The following is a 21134-nucleotide window of genomic DNA, read 5'->3' on the forward strand; positions in this document are numbered from 1 at the left end:
TTTTAAGGGAAGGAGTCCTGAAACCAAAGTTTGAGAACTGCTGTCTTAAGAGGGTAAAACTTAATTCTGTCATGGAAGCCTGGTGAGAGTAGCTGCAGGAGAGCTGCACAGGGGCAAGGCCTTAAGCCAATCAGTTGTTCAGTAAACATTTTTTAATGGAATTAAATTGAGTTCTTGGAATGCAGCTTTTGGGATCTTATTTAAGATTCTCTCTGAAGGCAGTATTTGAGCATTGAGTACCTTGCAGCCTGCCAAGTTTCTTCGAGGTAGGTGACTGGCAATTCTCAATATTGAGTCCAGTATTTCAGAAGTCATTTTCATGGAATACTGCTTTAACTGGTAGCTTATTGGCATCTTCTAGACCAGTGCTGTCCAGTAAAATGAGGGCCATGTATATAATTTTAAATTTTCTAGTAGTCATATTAAAAAAAGTGAAAAGAGGGGCCAGCCCAGTGGTGTAGTGAAGTTCCCGCTCTCCACCTCTGTGGCCTGGAGTTCGCAGGTTCAGATCCTGAGAGTGGACCTATACACTGCTCATCAAGCCATGCTGTGATGGCGTCCCATATACAAAATAGAGGAAGATAGGCACAGATGTCAGCTCAGGGACAATCTTCCTCAAGCAAAAAGAGGAAGATTGGCAACAGATGTTAGCTCAGGGCCAATTTCCCTCACCAAAAAAAAAAGTAAAAAGAAACAGATGAAGTTAGTTGGTTCCCCCCCAGCTTTATTGAGGTATAATTGACAAATAAAATTGTAAGGTATTTAAAACGTACAATGTGATATTTTGATGTACATATACATTGTGAAAGGATTCCCCCTATTATGTTAATTAACACATCTATCACCTCACATATTTGCCTTTTCTTTTTTTTTTGGTGAGAACATTTAAGTTCTCTCAGAAAATTTCAGCTATACAACAGTGTTATCAGCTATAGTCACCGTGTTTTACATTAGATCCTCAGACCTTATTCATTCTATAAGTAAAAGTTTGTACCCTTTTACTAACCTCCCTCCTGTTTCCCCCCCCCCCCCCCAACCCCTGGCAACCACTTTCCTACTTTCTGTTTCTATGAGTTTGGATTTTTTTTTTTTTTTTTTGAGATTTCACATATGAGTGATACTATGTGCTAGTGTGGTATTTGTCTTTCTCTGTCTGGCTTATTTCACTTAGCGTGATGCCCTCAAGGTCTATCTATGTTGTTGCAAACTGGCAGGATTTCCTTCTTTCTCATGACTGAATCATATTTCCTTGTATGTATATACCACATGTTTTTTTTTTTTTTTTTTGAGGAACATCAGCCCTGAGCTAATATCCATGCCACTCCTTCTCTTTTTGCTGAGGAAGACCAGCTCTCAGCTAACATCTATTGCCAGTCCTCTCCTTTTTTCCCCCAAAGCCCCAGTAGATAGTTGTATGTCATAGTTGCACATCCTTCTAGTTGCTGTATGTGGAACGCCACCTCAGCATGGCTGGAGAAGCAGAGCATCGGTGTGCGCCCGGGATCCGAACCCGTGCCACCAGTAGCAGAGCACACGCACTTAACCGCTAAGCCACAGGGCTGGCCCCATATACCACATCTTTTTTATCTCTTTATTTGATGACAGAAGCTTAGGTGGTTCTCATATCTTGGCTATTGTGAATAATGCTGCAATGAACATGGGAGTGCAGATATCTCTTCGAGATCTTGTTTTCATTTCCTTTGGATATATACCCAGAAGTAGGATTGCTGGATTGTATGGTAGTTCTATTTTTAATTTCTTGAGGAACGTCCATACTGTTTTCCATAGTGGTTGTACCAGTTTACATTCCCACCAACAGTGTACAGGGTTCCTTTTCCTCCATATCCCTGGGAGCATTTATCTCTTGTCTTTTTGATAATACATATCCTAATAGCTATGAGGTGATATCTCATTGTAGTTTTGATTTGCATTCCCCTGATGATTAGTGATGTTGAACATCTTTTCATGTACCTGTTGGCCATTTTTATGTCTTCTTTGGAAAAATGTCTGTTTAGATCCTTTGCCCATTTTAAAATTGGGTTATTTATTTTTTTGCTATTGAGTGATATGAATTCCTTGTATATTTTGGATATTAACCCCTTATCAGATATATGATTTGCAAATATTTTCTCCCATTCCATAGGTTACCTTTCATTGAAATTAGTTTTAATAATATATCTTATTTAGCCTAATATATCTAAAATATTATTTCTACACATAACCAATATAAAATTTATCAATGAGATAGTTTACATTCTCTTTTTAATATTAAGGCTTTGAAATCTGGTGTATATTTTACATTTATAGCACATCAGTTTGGACTAGCCGTATTTCAATTATTAGACAGCACAGATCTAGACCATAAAATGATTCTAGATCTGAGATGAGAATGATCTAGAATAGATAAGCTTTGTCATAGAAATAGAGAATAAAAATTTAGCTACAGAAGTTAATATAAAAACATCCCTGTTGAAAATAATTCACAATGGCAAAAAGTTTGATATCTGCCTAAATTTTCAGACACTTCAATGAGAAGGAGAACTTCTTTCCTTAAAAGAATATTGAAAAAGTAAGCTTTTCTCCACACTGTCGTAGTGTTTTTTCTTCCATTCTTAAAAGCATTCAGCCTGTTTACTGTATTCTGTGAAATTATTATGTGTGTATCTGTATACTAGTTTAAGGGAGCACTGTTTCTCTTTTTGGAGGAATTTTAGCGCTTGTGGTCTTTGCATTTTCTTCCTAAGTTGTTCCTCTCTTTTAACTGTCCATTTGTCATAGCATATCCCTGAATGAAGAGACCAATTATTTCTGACGGGTGAGGAGGAAGGCTGGTTTGTTTTGATCTCAATACTGAACTTTTCCTTGGTTTATTGGTTTTTATTCTGTCATCTTATCTTGGCTGTGAATGTGGTGTCAGGACATTCAAGTGAATTACTGCCTGTTGTGAAAAAACCACTATTTTTAAAAAATTTTCATTCCCTGTGAGCATTACTGTGCTTGCAAAAATGAGGTAAGAGTTAAAGGAACTGTGGTTTAGAAGTGAGACCTAAGGGGAAAATGGCTATTTTTCCCCTTCTAGAATCAGTAATAAAGAACTATGACTTTAAATTTGGCATGATCTGAATTTAATACTTTTTTTGTACCACATGCCAGTTAAAAAAGAAGAGTTTGTTGAATGGAAATATCTTGGGTGGGGAAATTTGTAAGGACTCCCGCAATCCGTGTCTATTTAGCAGTGTATTTGATACAATACCATGTTTGATTAATGTTAGTGTCAATTCACAAAATCATGCTCTTTGCAAGATAAAAGAATTTTATGTAGAACAGGCAAACTTTAGAAATATATGATTTCTTGGTAATGTGTTGGAAGTTTCCTTCTTGTTATGCTTTTCATATATAAGTGCGAGTATGTGATTCATAGATTTCAGCATCAATCTAGAAACATTCTTTGAGAGTTTATCTTCTATTTACCTACCAATTTGCCTTTTGCTGTGGACACATTTAATTTTTCAAGCAACTGATGTGTACTTTAAACTAAAACCGTTATTATATAGCCTCCAGTAATCTGTAGCAGTGAAAATTCATGATCATTGATCTCTTCAGTTATTCTCAAAATAATCATACCTGATTGCCAACTACCTGCTCTCTGACTTGATAGTTTTTCTGTTTCATCGGTATTTTTCCACTTTTTAGAAAATCTCCACTTTGCAGTTTGCAGCTAATGTAGGAGCTGAGCTTTAGGAAGTTGCCTTCTCCATTAAGTGGTCTATCAGGTATATGAGCCAGGTAGCACTGAGTATCCTCCTCTCTGGTGTTAGCTGCTTATTATGGATGGAAGGGAGGTCTGGCCTGCCGTGAAGATGCAGACCATTCTCTCTCTGGCACAGCCCTTGGATCAGGTCTTGGATGGATTCCATCCTGTGGCTCAGTGTGGCTTTCCTGAATGGAATGCATTTTTTTCCTAGCCCCATTCCTTCTGTGTTCTTCCCACATCAGCTGGAAGCAGCCGGTTGGTTCTGAACGCTGTCTACAAATGGTTAGCTATTTTGCTTCTTTGGCCCCCCAACTCGCCGGTTGAGTAAGGAATTGATGTGTTTCAGATCCAAGATTATGTTGCTTACTGAAGCAAATGTAATCCTTGTCACAGAATGCCTGAAGTTGAAGGCTTGATTCCAGAAAAAAACAAATAACGACAGTGGTACCTGTAGTTAATATATATTGTGTTTACCGTATGCCAGGCATTATACTAAGCAGGTTGCATGCATAATTAGTTAATCCCCAACAACCTTTAAAGTGGGTTCTATTGTTGCTCACATTTTATAGATAAGGAGCCATAGAAAAATTAAATAACTTGCTGAAGGTTGTACCTTAAGGGACATTTCCAAGGTTTTGAACCTAGGCAGCTTGACACCAAAGTCCTTCCTTTTGACACTATATTCAGCTACCAGGCAAAGCTTTGCCTTTCCGTGTCTTCTTGAATCTTGAATCTCATTGAAGAGCAGACAGGAATTTGGTGTTTTAATCTATTAAAGCCTCTTTGTGTCCACCTTCTAAGAACAGTTTATACTTAATGCTGTTTCCTCTGAAAAGATGAGAATACATTTCATTATGTGGGACCATGTTCCCTTTAGGTGTAGTCGGATATACTTGTTATGAAATATAAAACTGTATCCATACTATACCATTATTTTATTAAATTAAAAATATTTGTTAAGTGCATAATATATGTTATAAGATCTTAAGAGCCAACTTTGTTCTCATGGATGAGTAGGTATGGTTTTCTCTTGACCTTCGTGAAAGTCCTATTCCCTCAGAGTACAAATGAAATTCAGAATGAGTCCGCTGTGAATCAGGAGGTCCCACTATATGACTCTCTCAATTACAGTGTAACCTAGTACTCTCTCAGGGTTGAAAAAGTGCAAAAATATGGTCAAATGCATTGACAGCCCTCGTTCCGCACCCTCACTCACCACCCCCTGTTACTTTTTCTATGCCATCCAGTAGTAGGCATGGGCAGAATATGGGATTTCAGGGCCAATCCTTGGACAGTTGATGATCAACAAATCTTAGCAGTGCTTGCCAACATTTTGTGCGTTGTGGCACACACAGAAAATGATAATGTTTTCTCTGGAGTAAACAAATGAGGTTCCTTGAGGCTGGAGGTGATCTAGTATTGCCTACCCATTGCCTCGGGTACATCTGTAACCCATTTCCGGCATACCAGTTGGGAAGCTCTGCTATGGGCATATGTCTGCAAGTTTGTAAGCTTGTTATGTGTATGAAAGCACTCTGTAACATATAATGTGCTAATCATGTGTAACATTTTATTGATAATTATTACTATTAAGACCCAGATATTTATTCTATAAAAGGACATTGTGTACTGTGATTTTTTTTGTTTTGGGAACTGTTCTTAGAGAACCAGGTGCAGGTGCCAGACAAATTGCTGGAGTTAAGGTCCTATATGTGATCTGGCACAGTAATGAGAAGTAGAAATGCTGGTGGTCAGGGGTCATGTGGTTCAAGACTTCTTATAGGAAATCAAACTTCTGGTGAGATTTGTTAACAATTCTGCTATTTCTCCTCATAAAATTCCCTACCCTCTTTTCTGCCTATCCCACTTCTTTCTCTTCTCTAGTTCTGCCTTCTCGGTGAAGTCTTTCCCTATGTCTGCTACTTCTCCCTCAGGTGAAGGTGGTGCTCCATCCTTTGTTCTACTGTTAGACCTTGTACATAGCTTTATTGATTGTATTTCCAATGCTGTCTTGTCTGTTTCACATATGTCTTTCTCCTGTTAGATTGTGAGCTCCTTGAAGTTAAGGCTGTGTCTGATTAATCTTTGTAGCTCGAGCTACACATAACTCATTTTATCACATTTCATCATTAGGCAGGGCTTAAATGCTCTTTGAATCCAGCTGAAATTTGTCTCCCTGTGCCTTTCTCCCATTAGTCCTCATTCTAACATCTGAAACAACTCTCAGCAACGTTACTTTTGTGCTAGTCATTCACACATTTGAATCATCTACCTCGTATACTTCCATACAGTCTTTTTTCTCTGGGCTAAACATTTTTAGTGCTGATATTTTGCTTCCCTTGTTTTTCTTTTTTCCCTCAATAAGTATAAGTTTCCTTTCTCTCTCCCAGTGTATAAAATCATAGAATTTTAAGAACTGAAAGGGCTAGGATTTGCCTAATCCTGGTCCTTCATCCAACTATTTGTTGATTACATGCTGATTGAGTAATTGAAACTGAGATATAGAGGTATTTTGGGGCAACACAATATTTTGGGTATTTCGCTAAGAATAATGAGGAAGTTTAGATTAAAAAAAAGTCCTTCATCTTTCATTCTGTTTTAAAATGTATGTGCTACTGGGTATCTTAGGAATAATGAGCAAAATAGAAAGATGTTATATTCTGAAGCAGTGTATATGCAGTTAAGAAAGATCTTCAGATTTTTAGAGCATTACCATTAAGAATTTGGCTAAAGCCAAGCTCCCTGGGCTTCAGTCCTGGATCTACCACATACTAGCTGTAAATTACTTAATCTTGAGTAAATTACTTAATCTCTGTGTGTCTCAGTTTCCATATTTGTAAAACAAGGTTAATAATATGAGGTGTCATGAGTTAGTACTTGCAGATTGCTAAGAATTATGCCTGGCACATAGTAAACATGCAGTATATGGTAACTGCTGCTGCTGCTACCACCACCAACACCATTATTGAGTTATGCAAACACCCGGTGAGATGTGAAATGCACTTGTGGGATTTCTGGTTGAACCTTACTAAATTGTGTACTTATGATATAAGCTTCTTGTCTTAATAGGAAGCCCTACATATCATTCTCTGCACCAAAGCATGATGCCCAGACTGTAACTACATCTATGGAGTAATGAAGTGTTTTGTCATGGGATTTTACTGTAGGAGCAATTTAAGAAATGGTGAAAGACCCATTTGCTTTTGGAGTCTGTTCTTTTGTAACCAACTTTGCTAGAAATCCATTTCCTGTCTTTTTAAAAAGAGTAAATTCGTTTTCTTCGTTGACATTCTGTAAACAAAATACTGGCAGCTTGTATTTTGTGGAATATAATGTTTTTATGTGGATTTAATTTTCCTTAGTAAACTTCTTAGTAAAATGCATCAGATTAAATTTTCTTCCTTTGTTGTCAGGTTGCCATCAAGATCATAGACAAGACCCAACTAGATGAAGAAAACTTGAAGAAGATTTTCCGGGAAGTTCAAATCATGAAGATGCTTTGCCACCCTCATATCATCAGGCTTTATCAGGTAGGATTACTAGTGGTGTAGCATATGACAGCAAAGAACCCAGAATGGTCACTTGTATCTATAGCTACCTTTGAAGAAAAGGTGGGTGGGTGAACATCTGCAACTTTTTTGTTTCTATGTTCATCTTACTGTTTTCCCTTCTCTTCTCCACTTGGTACTCATATTTCCCCTGGCTATTTACTGGTAACGTCTACCTTACTCAGGCCTTTTTAATTTGTTCTTTAAAACTTGAATGCCATTCTTACTGAGAATTACACAAAAAGATTATTCAGAAGATGATGAGAACTTATTTATTTAGGTCAGAATCCTGAAGCAGAATGGGAAACCCAAAAGGAGCAGAGAATTTTGAGAGGTGAAAAGCTGGAGATAAATATAACGTTTTTCATAACGTTATTCAAATACTAATTTCTGTGATCATGTTATGAATTATGATGGCAAATGATATTTTAAGGATGGCTTCTTGTATCAGTCAGAACCTGAACTTCCTTTCTGTTCTAGTAGGGTCCTAGACTTAGTTTTCCAAGGTAGAATTTGATTATTTTGATAGCCAAGAGATTGATTCTGTGTAATGGAAGAGATTTCTATTCTAGTTTTCTTACGTTCTGAAGAAACATACATATTTCATGCCATCATCAAAAATGATTCCCTAGCCTTACTGCAAGCAGTAAATCTAATAGCTGGAATTACAAGACAGATAGGAGGAGTGGACTTTGCCTTAGCAGGCTGGTGGAAGAGATATTTCGGGAGAGGTGAGGCTTTAGAGTGCTTCTCAAATTGCAATGTGTTGGCAGCCACAAGCTCTACCTCTGCATAGGGCCAGCCCTGCTCACTGCTTTCTATCAGAACAGCCATCACCTAGTTCTGCAGGAAGTGGCCACCCACTCAGTTCACTTGCTGCTGTTAGTCCACAGTAAATGGTTACTGGCCCAGACATGGGACCATGTGTAAGAGTGGAGAAAGTACATCCAAAGCACAATGGGCAAGCTTTCATTGTCTGTTAATTTTATGGAAAAGAAAGCATGTGGTGTTGTTAGTATGTGTGGTTAAGGCTACAGCTTTAGGGCTCGACTGGCATCAGCTGCTCATATAATGAAATGAATTAGATCAGCAGGAGCAGACTTGTTGAAATTTATCAGACTGAATTATGTTGAACCACACCTACATTGTGCCCCAGAAGCAAACCTGTGAAAGCTTCCTGGTGTTGCCTGAAGACTTGTATCTGCAAACTCGGAGGTGTCTAACCTCTGCTTCCTTCCTATCCTGGTAGGCTGACTAAACTGCTTGACTTCACTTTTTAAAATAAAGCATCTTTAGATAATTGTAGGGCTTATTAGGCTGACCTTTCGCAAGTGGTTAACTTGTAGGTTTTAATCTTATAACTGAATTCTGCAGGTTTACCTTTCTTACTCAAGGTTTCATTAGCCTATAATAATTTCCATACTTTCAGCCCTGGCTTTGAACAGTGCCCTCTTTTAAGCCTTAATTTTGCTCTCCAGCAGCTAGTATTGTTATTGGGAGATTCTGAGCTGTCAACATGAGTGGCTATTAAATTGTCTTCATAGTATCAAGGTAGTTTCAGGTCATTTGCCAAAGCTTCAGTCTCCTCAGGTTTACGGAGTGAGCCAAATATAGGTAACTGTATAGGAAAGTTTTTGAACTCCTGAAAAGTTTAATAATGAAAGAACATTTGCAGTCAATAAAAGGCCTGCGGGTACAAAGGAGATATACAATATGGCATTTATTTTTTTTCAAAACACCTGCATGTATTTAGAGCACTTTTTGTTATATAAATCAACATATAGAGAGAGCTTGGAAGCAACACATGTAATAGACACTGGGCTAATATCACCAGTATATAGAGAGTTTTTAAAAGCTAAAGAGAAAAAAAGAACAACACAGTTATTAGATTGGAAAATTAATGTGCATTTATATGATGGAGTACCATGAAACCATTAAAAAAAGATAGCTCTATTATTATAATACATAGTACTGTTACATGATGTTAATGTGTAAAGATGTCAAAGATAAAGTAACTGGGAAATAAATGAACAAAATAGTTAACCGTGAAGTATAGTGAAAGTCTAGAATTACATTTTAATTAATTCAGAAGTAAAAACGGAAGCAATTTACAATTTAAAAAATTTTTGAAATGCTAATATTTTGGACATGTTGGGGTAAATGAAATATATTATTAGAATTAATTTCACATTTTTCTTTTTACTTTTTTAGTGTGGCTACTGGAAAAGTTAAAATTATGTATGAAGCTCACATATTTCTATTGGACAGCACTGCTCTAGAATGATACAGAATAAGCTATTAACAATGTTTCCTCTATGGAATAAAATGGAGGGGGTGGGGAAGAGGAAAACTTTTGGTCTTGTGTTGATATACTAGGTATTTAAAATGTTTATAGTGAGCAGGTATACTCATATCTTACTTTAAGAAAATATTTAATGAAAAAGGTAAAAGGAATAAAGGACTGACAACACACTACAACTAATTTAAAAAGTAGCAAAATAGAAAAAAAAAGTAGGAAAATAGAGACCAAGATAAAATACAAATGAGTAATTTATATTACTTAAAGTATTGAATATTTATATTATTATTCCCAGTTTTGAATAAATAGATAGTGGAAAGGAAAGTTGTCATTTCCATTTAAAAAACTGCCATATGTGATTTTTGTGCTGTTCTTAAGTCATTCTCATTGTTTTCCCTAAGGCTTTTTTTGTTTTGGTTGGTTTTTTGGGGGGACATTTTTGAGCTTCAAGTGATCAATGTTGAATGTGAACTTTTTGGTTCTTGACAGCTTCTTTGCTTCTCAGTTTTGTGGAGCTTAAGAGATTGCAGAGGCCTCCTGGAATGATAAAAGGACTGTCTCTCTCAAGTAGTAATTTCCTACTTTTAAGAACTTGGAGGAGGAATATCTATTTTCCCCCTTTCTTCTTAATAACATATCTGCCCCCCCCAACATTTTAAGTTTTCTTTAAGCAGTAATAGTTATTAATATTTAAAATGACAAAAGAGGAGTCGTTAGTTTCTCTCCCTGTGATATCAGCCTGTCATTTTTGTCACTGTCTGTCACTTTCCTGCCTTTGCACCAGGTTATGGAGACAGAACGGATGATTTATCTGGTGACAGAATATGCTAGTGGAGGGGAAATATTTGGTAAGTACATTTATTGCATTCTTTAAACAGCTATTGAGCACACTATGGAAAACCTAAAATAGCTGTTCAATGCCTTTGTCAGTTGAGCAGCTGTCACTTCATGCTGTCCTTCAGTGCTGTCATTTTCTATCAACAAAGTAGTTTTAATTATTTTTGATTTACCTATTTAAGTCCCTTCACCATCTTTGTTTCCTTAGCAAAGGTGTTTTGTTTATTTCAGTCAGGTGTTGACAGTTGAGACTAAAGATGTCCAAAAACAAACATCCCATCTGAACATGTGACTGAGGGTCTTTCCTATTGCCAGGTTCTAACTGGGGTTCCCAAGTGTGACAGAACTCCCACAAGTGTGTGGGCCTCTGTTGTGTCAGAAAGAGCCACTTGGAGCAAACAATCACACCCTAATGCATTCTTTAAACTTTGTTTAAATATAACACGTAACTGTATTCCTTCCCATGTGTTCCCAATTCCCTTGATGAGTCTTGTAATTTTGGACGTTTTGTCTTCACTAGCTGTCTTTTCCTCTAACACTCAGCCCAACATCAGAATTAAGCAGGAGAATTTATTACCAGGAAATCTTACTTTTTGAGGCGGTAAAAACTGGCCACAAAATTTTTTTTGTGACAGTGATAATGGAGCCAAGTAGAGGTAAAGGCTAAAGTTTTAAATCTAGATTGACGTGTCTTTTTATCTAAATTTTTTTTTCTTTTGGCAAGTAACAACAGGCATACTTGAGAGAGATTGTGGTTCGGTTCCACACCACCAAAATAAAGTGAATGTTGCAATAAAGCAAGTCACACAAATTCTTTGGTTTCCCAGTGCATATAAAAGTTATGTTTACACTATACCATGGTCTATTAAGTGTGCAGTAGCATTATATCTAAAAAAACAATGTACATACCTTAATTAAAAAATACTTTATTGCTAAAAAGTGCTAACCATCATCTGAACCTTTAGTGAGTCGTAATCTTTTGGCTGGTGGAGGGTCTTGACGATGTTGGTGGCTGCTGACTGATCAGAGTGGTGGTTGCTGAAGGTTGGGGTGCTGTGGCAATTTCTCAAAATAAGACAACAGTCAAGTTTGCTGCGCTGATTGGCTCTTCCTTTCACAAATGATTTCCCTGTAGCATGCAATGCTGTTTGATAGCATTTTACCCACAGTAGAAATTCTTTCAAAATTGGAGTCAATCCTCTCAAACCCTGCTGCTGCTTTATTGCCTAAGTTTATGTAATATTCTAAATTCTATGTTGTCATTTCAACAATCTTCCCAGCATCTTCACCAGGAGTAGATTCCATCTCAAGAAACCACTTTCTTTGCTCATCCATAAGAAGCAACTCTTCATCTCTTAAAGTTTTATCATGAGATTGCAGCAATTCAGTCACACGTTCAGGCTCTACTTCTAGTTCTAGTTCTCTTGCTGTTTCCACCACATCTGCAGTTACTTCCTCTACTGGAATCTTGAGCCCCTCAAAGTCATCCATGAGGGTTGGACTTAGCTTCTTCCAAATTCCTGTTAATGTTGATATTTTGACCTTTTCCTATGAATCAGGAATATTCTTAATGGCATCTAGAATGGTGAATACTTTCCAGAAGGTTTTCTACTTACTTTGCTCAGACCCATCAGAGGAATCACTATCTATGGTAACTATAGCCTTACTAAATGTATTTCTTAAATATTAAGACTTGAAAGTCCAAATTACTCCTTGATCTCTGGGCTGCAGCATGGATGTTGTGTTAGCTGGCGTGAAAACAACATTAATCTCGTTGTACATCTCCATCAGAGCTCTTGGCTGACCAGGTGCCTTGTCAGTGAGCAGTCATATTTTGAAAGGAATCTGTTTTTCTGAGCAGTAGTTCTCAACAGTGGACTTAAAATATTGAGTAAACCATGTTGTGAACAGATGTGCTGTCGTCTAGGCTTTGTCGTTACATTTCTAGAGCATAGGCAGAGTAGATTTAGCATAATTCCTAAGGGCCCTAGGATTTTCAGAATGATAAATGAGCATTGGCTTCAACTTAAAGTCACCAGCTGCATTAGCCCCTAACAAGAGAGTCAGCCTGTTCTTTAAAGCTTTGAAGCCAGGCATTGACTTCTCCTCTCTAGCTATGGAAGTCCTAGATGGCATTTTCATCCAAAATAAGGCTGTTTAATCTACGTTGAAAATCTGTTGTTTAGTGTATTCACTGTCGTTAATTGTCTTAGCTAGATCTTCTGGATAACTTGCTGCAGCTTCTACATCAGCACTTCCTGCTTTACCTTGCACTTTTATGTTATGGAGATGACTTCTTTCCTTAAATCTCATGAACCTAATTTCAGACTTTTCTTCTGCAGCTTCCTCACCTCTCTCAGCCTTCATAGAATTGAAGAGAGTTAGGGCCTCACTTTGAATTAGGCTTTGGCTTAAGGGAATGCTATGACTGGTTTGATTTTCTATCCAGACCACTAAAACTTTCTCCATATCAGCAATAAGGCTGTTTTGCTTTATCATTCATGTGTTCACTGGAGTAGCACTTGTAATTTTCTTCAAGAACTTTTCCTTTGCATTCATAACTTGGCTAACTGGCACAAGACCCTAGCTTTTGGCCTATCTCAGCTTTCAACATGCTTTCCTCACTAAGCTTACACATTTCTAGCTTTTGATTTAAAGTGAGAGACATGCGACTTTTCCCTTCACTTGAACACTTAGAGGTCATTGTAAGGTTATTGATTGGCCAACTTTCAATATTGTTGTGTCTCAGGGAATAGGGAGACCCAAGGAGAAGGAGAGAGGGAGGGGAATAGCCAGGTGGTAAAGCAATCAGAACATACACAATATTTATTAAGTTTGCTGTCTTATATGGGTGCAATTTGTGGTACCCCCCAAACAATTACAATAGTAATCAAAGATTATTATTACAAATAGAACATCAAAGTTCACTGATCACAGATCACCATAACAAATGTAATAATTATGAAAAAGTTTGAAATGTCGCCAGAATTACTAAAGTGTGAGATAGAGACATGAAGTGAGCAAATGCTATTGGAAAATTGGTGCTGATAGACTTGCTCAATGCAGGGTTGCCACAAACCTTCAATTTGTAAAAAAAAAAAAAAAAAAAAAAAAAAAACACGCAGCGTCCGTGAAGCGTAATAAAGTGATACGCAATAAAATGAGGTATGCCTGTACAGAGAAAGATTTCTTCTTATATACTTTAGCTTTATCTAGTTTTTTATTTTTAGGATTTTGTTTTTGTTTAAATCTGGATGGTAAGAATTTTGTTATATTTTGTATATTCAAAATATACACTTGGCACTTACTAATTTAAAATATATTTAAAAGCATGAAATCACTTTTAAAGTGGAATCTTCTTATTAATGACTGGTCAGTTGTGACTGTATGGATTTTTTGGTATGTTAAACTTTCCCCCCAAATCTTGTAATTTTGTGTCTAAGAATCTTCAGGATAAGTGTGAGTCTTTTTTTAATGGAAATATCATCATTTCTTAATATTTTTAATTGGTTTTGCATATGTGCTTATGCACAATGGTAATCTTGAGAGAAAAGAGACCTTGTCATCTTAATGTTCGTAATAATCAGAGAACCAAACAGTGCACATCAGATCTACCTTGCTCCTTAGGAAAACAGATTTTAAAAGTACAGAAAAGATAACAGTTCCTTAGTCATAGATTCTTTGTGAGAATGTAGCTCAAGGCATGAGGAAATAGAATAGTACTTTTTATAGAATTATTATAAAAGATCCAGATGAGGAAGAAAATGATGTATTTACAACTAAAGAAATCATTGTGACTGCATAGGGACATAACTGTCTCATGAGTTCTGAATTTTAGAAGTATCTGTATAAAAGGTGAAAGGACAGAATTAATCAAGAGTGTGAGCTTTGGAGGCAGTTAGATCTGGTTTTGAATCAGATCTTTGCCACCTATTTGCTGTTTTCCTTGGAGCAAGTTACTAAATGACTCTGGGACTCAAGAGCCAGCCCTGATGGCCTAGTGGTTCAAATTCAGCGCTCTCACCGAACAGCCCAGGTTTGCTTCCCGGTTACAGATCCACACCACCTGTCTGTCAATTGCCATGCTGTGGTGGTCGCTCGCATAGAAGAACTAGTATGACTTACAGCTAGGATATACAACCATGTACTGGGGCTCTGGGGAGGAAAAAAAGAAAAAAAAATGAAAAAAAAAGAGGAAGATTGGCAACAGATGTTAGCTCAGGGCAAATCTTTCCCTGCAAAAAAAATAAAATAAAAAAAATAAAAGTAAGATCTATAATATTTGCCTCACAATTGTGAAGATTAAATGAGATGGCATATATAGAGCCCTAGCACTTTGCTTCCTTCGCCTGCATGTTAAAGAACACGGGAGATTGACTTCTGGCATGATAGCACGAGGAGCTATGCTGACGTACTCCCCAGTGAAGCTGGTGAAAATGCTTTTAAAAATCCCAGAAAACCAGCCATTTAACGTCTCTGGAAATGATCCTAAGGATGAACAGCAAATGAAGAAACATTTATTCATGAACATCTCTGAAAATTTGGTAAGAAATGAGAGAGTTTGTGGTTTTCAAATCAGTACTGCGGGGCCAGCCTGGAGGCATAGCGGTTAAGTGCGTGTGCTCCGCTTCAGTGGTCTGGTGTGAAGCGGCCTGGTGTTTGCAGGTTCGGATCCCTGGTGCCCAGTGACGCACTGCTTGTCAAGCCATGCTGTGGCAGTGTCCCATATAAAGTAGAGGAAAATGGGCATGGATGTTAGCCCGGGGCCAATCTTCCTCAGCAAAAAGGGGAAAATTGGCAATGAATGTTAGCTCAGGGCTCGTCCTCCTCACACACACACACACACACACACACACACACACACACGAACAAAAAAACAAATCAGTACTGCTTCCTCTTTCCCTCTTGCCGGTTCAGTGAGGTAGAGATTCCACCCAAGACTACTTTAGCCAACAGCACAGTCCCCGCCACCCCCCACCACCTAGACTAATGACTTTCTTTCTGGAGGAACAGGACTTCAGCATTTCTCATCCTGCCCCCAGCTAGCTGTTGCTGCTGCTAAGTCTTGGGTGAGTGCAGTTGAGGAGTGGGGACTCCCTTCTTCTGCCCAGCCCCACTTGTGGAGTTTGGGTGTGATGTGCTGAGAATACTGGGACCCAGATCACTCTTGCTTTGGGTTGTAAGTTGGTGGTTCCATCCTAAGAGAGGAAGCTGAGAGGATCCTAGACTGCATTCCCTCTCCCTCCACTGAGCTCTCAGCTTCTAGAGTGGGAGTGTCGCTCAGAGAGAACTTTGCCATTGTCCCCACACCTAGCTTCAGAGCCCTGGCTCAGAGATTTGCCCAGAGGGAGGAACAGATTATAAAACAGATAGCTCCTGATTTCTTCCCAAAGGAACTGACTTCATTTGCAACACAGAATGAAGTTCAAACTTGAAGACACTCAAAAGAACAGTGGAGGGGGCCGGCCTGGTGGCATAGCGGTTAAGTGCACCTGCTCCGCTTTGGCGGCCCGGGGATCGCAGGTTCGGATCCCGGGTGCGCACTGATGCACCGCTTGTCAAGCCATGCTGTAGCGGCGTCCCGTATAAAGTAGAGGAAGATGGGCACAGATGTTAGCCCAGGGCCAGTGTTCTTCAGCGCAAAGAGAAGGATTGGCATCAGATGTTAGCTCAGGGCTAATCTTCCTCACACACACACAAAAAAGAATAGTGGAGGTTGTGGTAAAAGGCATTTCAAAGGAGATTCAAGATACAAGCTAAACTATAGGCCAACTAGTTTGCAGGAGAGAACCAGGGAGTAAAACATCCCAAGAGCCTTCCAGAGGTCAGAACAGAAATCAAACACTGATCTCAGAAACTATTCCTTCAAAGGAACCAGAATTTGATTAGATTGTTTATAGACAAATTTATGCCCCAGGACGTTGTTGAAAACAATAAAGCAACCAGCCAGCAGTTATTGGAGTGTAACAGCTGATGTGGTCGAGGAAAGAGAGGAAGAGAGCCCTACCCAAACTGTGGTGATCCAGTGATCTGAGGGTTACTGTGGATATACCAAAACTGTAGCTCCCTCAGGAACAACAGCTGAAGCTGAACATTGTATAGAGGGGAATAAACTTCACTAAAACAATCTAGCCAGTCACTAAACAAACAAGCAAATAATAATAATACACTCCAGAAGGGTAGAGGTGTACCAGTACTCAGAGATGTTACAATATATTATCTAAAATGTCTAGTTTCCAACAACAACAAAAATCTATGAGGCATGTAAAGAAACAGGAAAGTATGACGCATACACTGGAAAAAAAGCAGGCCACCAACACTGCCTGTCAGAGAGACCAGATGTCAGATTTATCAGAAAAAGTAGCTATTAAAGACATGTTCACAGAAATAAAGGAACTCACAATTAAGGTGGTAAAGGAAGATGTGATGACAATGTCACATCGTATAGAGAATATCAATAAAGAGACAGAAATTATTAAAATATGAACCAAAAGGAAATTATGGATTTGAAAAGTAAAATAACTAATAAAAAATTCATTAGAGAGGTTTAACTGTAGATTTGAGCTGGCAGAAGAAGCAGCGAATTTTTAGATAGATCAGTAGACATGCAAGTTGAAAATGAATTAAGAACAATGAACAGAACCTCAAAGAAATGTGGGATGCTATCAAGTGCAATAACATATACATAATGGGAATACCGGAAGACGAGAGAGAGAAAGGAACAGAAACAATATGCAAGGAAGTAGTGGCTGTAAACTTCATGAATTTATTGAAATTTGTGAATTATTGAAAAACAATAACCTACGTATCCAAGAAGCTCAACAAAATCTAAGTAGGATTCAACACAAAGAGATCCACAAACAGATACATCATAGTAAGAATAGTGAAAGTCAGAGATAAGGAGAAAATGTTGAAAGCATCAAGAGAAAAATGATGGGTCACTTAAAGGGAACTCCATAAAATTAATAGTGGACTTTTCAGCAGAAACAATGGAGGCCATAAGGCAAAAGAGTAACATTTTAAAAGTGCTCAAAGAAAAACAAAACTATTAACCAAAGCCCTATATCCAGGGTAAGGCTATCTTTCAAAAATGATGGCAAAATAAAGACTTTCCCAGATAATCAATAACAGAGAATTTGTAGCTTATAGACCCACCTTATAAGAAATACTAAAGGAAGTTCTTCAGGGTGAAAGCAAGTGACCCCCAGATGGTAATTTGAATCCACACAAAAGAACAAAAACAGGGCCAGCCTGGTGGCATAGTGGTTAAGTTCATGCCTTCTGCTTTGGCGGCCTGGGGTTCACTGGTTTGGATCCTGGGCATGGACCTACTCACTGCTCATCAAGCCATGCTGAGGTGGCATCCCATATAGAAGAGCTACAACTCTACAACTATGATATATAACTAAGTACTGGGGCTTTGGGGAGAAAAAGAGGAAGATTGGCAACAGATATTATCATAGGGCCAATCTTCCTCAAAAAAAAAAAAAAAGAACAAGGAGCACCAATAAAGGTAATTATGTAATTATAAAAGACAGAACAGATGCATACTTTTCTCCTTTTTTTAGCCTATTTAAGACTTGGTTGTATGAAATTATATATATATATATTGCAATGTTAGGCTTATAGTGTAATATATGTGCAATATATTGGCTAATAAACAGGACACAGGATGTGTGTGTGAGAAAAACTGCCTTGGGCTAAGGAAATTGCTACAGATGGTAAAGAAATAATCATTACAATTTATTGTTGAATTTGTAACATTAATTGCTGTAATGTTTATTTAAAAATACTACAAAAGGAGGTAGACAGAAGAGCAAAAAGGAAATATAAGACTTGAACAACACTATAAACCAACTAGACCTAACAGACATCTGTAGAACACTCCACCTAACAACAACAGAATATACATGCTTCTCAAGTAAACACAAAACATTCTCTCTCAAGGACAGACCATATACTAAGCCATAAAACAAACCTGAATAAATTTAAAAAATTAGCAATAATACAAAGTGTGTTTTGCAACCACAATAGAATGAAATTGGAAATGAATAGCAGGAAGAAATTTGGAGAACTCACAAATGTGTGAAAATTAAACAATATATTTCAAAGTAAGCAATGGATCAAAGAAGAAATCAAAAGCAAATTCAGAAAATACTTTGAGATGAGTGAAAATAAAGACAAAACATACTAAAACCTATGCAGTGCAGCTAAAGCATTGTTTAGAGGGAAGGTTATAGCTGTAAAATGCCTATGATAAGGAAGATCAGTAATCTAGTCTTCTTCCTTAAGATGTTGAAAAAGAAAGAGCAAATCAAACCTATAGCAAGCTGAAAGAAGGAAATAATAAAGATTATAGCAGAAATTAATGAAATAGAGAATAAAAAACAATAGAGAAAATCAGTGAAACCAAAACCTTGTTCTTTGAAAAGATCAATAAAATTGACAAATCATGAGCTAGATTGACTAAGAAAAAAATAAAGTCTCAAATTACTAGAATCAGAAATGAAAGAGGGGACATTAATACTGACCCTAAAGAAATAAAAATTATTATAAAGGAATATCTGAACAATTATACACCAACAAATGGTTTAACTTAGATAAAATGGACAAATTCCTAGAAATAAACAAGCTATTGAAACTGACTCAAGAAGAAATAGACAGGGGCCTGGCCCAGTGGCGTAGCGGTTAAGTTCATGCACTCTGCTTCGGTGGCCTGGGGTTCGCGGGTTCGGATCCTGGGCACAAACCTGCACACTGCTCATCAAGGCATGCTGAGGTGGTGTCCCACATAGAGCAACTAGAAGGATGTACAACTATGATATACAACTTATCTACTGGGGCTTTGGGGAGAACAAAGGAAAAAAGGAAGATTGGCAACAGATATTAGCTTAGGGCCAATCTTCCTCAAAAAAAAAAAAAAGTAAATAAAAGAATACTAGCAAAAGAGGCAAGTCCTAAAATAATAAAAAAGGAAGAAGAAATAGACAATCTGAATAGACCTGTGTCAAGTGAAGAGATTGAAGCAGTAATCAAAAAACTACACATAAAGAAATGTCCAGGTCCCAATGGTGTCACTGCTGAATGCTACCAAACATTTAAAGAAGAATTAATAGCATTTTTTCACAAAGTTTTCTAAAAAATAGAAGAGGATGGGATACTCCCCAACTCATTCTATGAGGTCAGTATTGCCAAACAAAGACATCACAAGAAAAGAAAACTATAGACCGATATCTCTTATGACCATGGATGCAAACATTTTCAACAAAATAGTTACAAACAAAATCCAGCAACATATAAAAAAAATTATACACTATGACCAAGTAGAATTTATCCCAAGAGTACAAGGTTGGTTCACCATATCAAAATCCATTAATGTAGTACATCATATCAGTAAAACAAAAAACAAAAAGACATAATCATCTCAATAGGTGCAGAAAAAGCACTTGACGTAATCCAACACTCTTTCATGATAAAAATATTCCACAAACTAGAAATAGAAGGGAACTTTCTTAATCTGATAAAGGATCTCTGGAAAACCCCAGTTAACATGATACTTAGTGGTGAACTACTAGATGTTTTCCCTCTCAGATCAGGAATACGACAAAGATTTCATCTCTCTCCACTTTCATTTAAACCTTGTACTAGAGGTCCTAGCCGCAGCAGTTAGGCAAGAAAGAGATATAAAAGGCATCTAGTTTGGAAAAGAATAGGTTAAACTAATGGTATTCAAAGATGACATGATCCTGTATATAGAAAATCCTAATGAATCCACTAAAAAACTGTGAGAACTGTATAAGAGGTCAAGCAAGATTGCAGGATATAAGAGCAGTATGTGCAAATCAGTTGTATTTCTATACCTTTACAATGATCAATCTGAAAATGAAAGAAATAAAACAATTCAGTTTACAATAGCATCAATAAGAATAAAATTCTTAGGGATAAATTTAAGAAAAGAAGTGCAAATCTCATTCTCTGGAACGTACAAAAAAGTACAAAACAATGTTAGAAGAAACTTAAGATCTAAACGATTGGAAAAACATCCCATGTTCATGGATTGTAAGAGTTAACATTGTTAAGATGGCAGTACTAGTCAGAGTGATGTACAGATTCAGTGCAATCCCCATCAGAATCTAAGCTGATATTTTTTTTTTAGAAATTGACAACCTGATTCCAGAATTCAAGTGGAATTGCAAGGGACCCAGAATAACCAAAACAATCTTGAAAAAGAACAAAGTAGATTCAGGTGATGCAGCCACAAGTCAAGGAAAACTGACAACCACCAGAAGTTAGAGGAAGCATAGAGAAGATTATCCCCTAGAGACTCCAGATAGAGTGAGGCCTTGCTGATACCTTGATTTTGAACTTCTTGCTTCCAGAACTGTGAGTGCATAAATTACAGTTGTTTTTAAGCCACCTACTTTGTGGTTATTTGTTTCGGCAGCCCTAGGAAATTAATACAGATGAGGACAGGATTTTGGCATAATCTCAGAATATCTCGCCATAAAATACTAATCATTTACAAGGGGAAAAATCAATTACCAGGTGGAGGAATCAGCAGACCCTCAACATAATCAGGTTATTATTATTAACATCGTGTGTGGTGAAGGCTTTAAAGAAGTAATACAAGGACTGCATCTTGGGGTACTTGCTGGAATTAACTAGGGGGAGCAAGGTATTTCAGAAATGCTGTAGC

The 21134-nt window shown here is 37.4% G+C and overlaps 1 protein-coding gene across 8 annotated transcripts in view; it reads left to right on the plus strand.

The window, feature by feature from the left end:
- The window catches only part of SIK3 (SIK family kinase 3), a 229515-nt gene that overhangs the window by 113412 nt on the left and 94969 nt on the right, over positions 1–21134 (plus strand). For all 8 annotated transcript variants that reach the window (XM_058545157.1, XM_058545150.1, XM_058545155.1 and 5 more), the window contains exons 2-3: positions 7168–7284; positions 10386–10449. In XM_058545157.1, coding sequence (XP_058401140.1) covers positions 7243–7284; positions 10386–10449 — 106 coding nt within the window. In that variant the 5' untranslated portion in view covers positions 7168–7242. The remainder of the gene's footprint in view (positions 1–7167; positions 7285–10385; positions 10450–21134) is intronic.

This window comes from Diceros bicornis, chromosome 7, assembly GCF_020826845.1.
Source record: "Diceros bicornis minor isolate mBicDic1 chromosome 7, mDicBic1.mat.cur, whole genome shotgun sequence".
Lineage (NCBI taxonomy): Eukaryota > Metazoa > Chordata > Mammalia > Perissodactyla > Rhinocerotidae > Diceros > Diceros bicornis.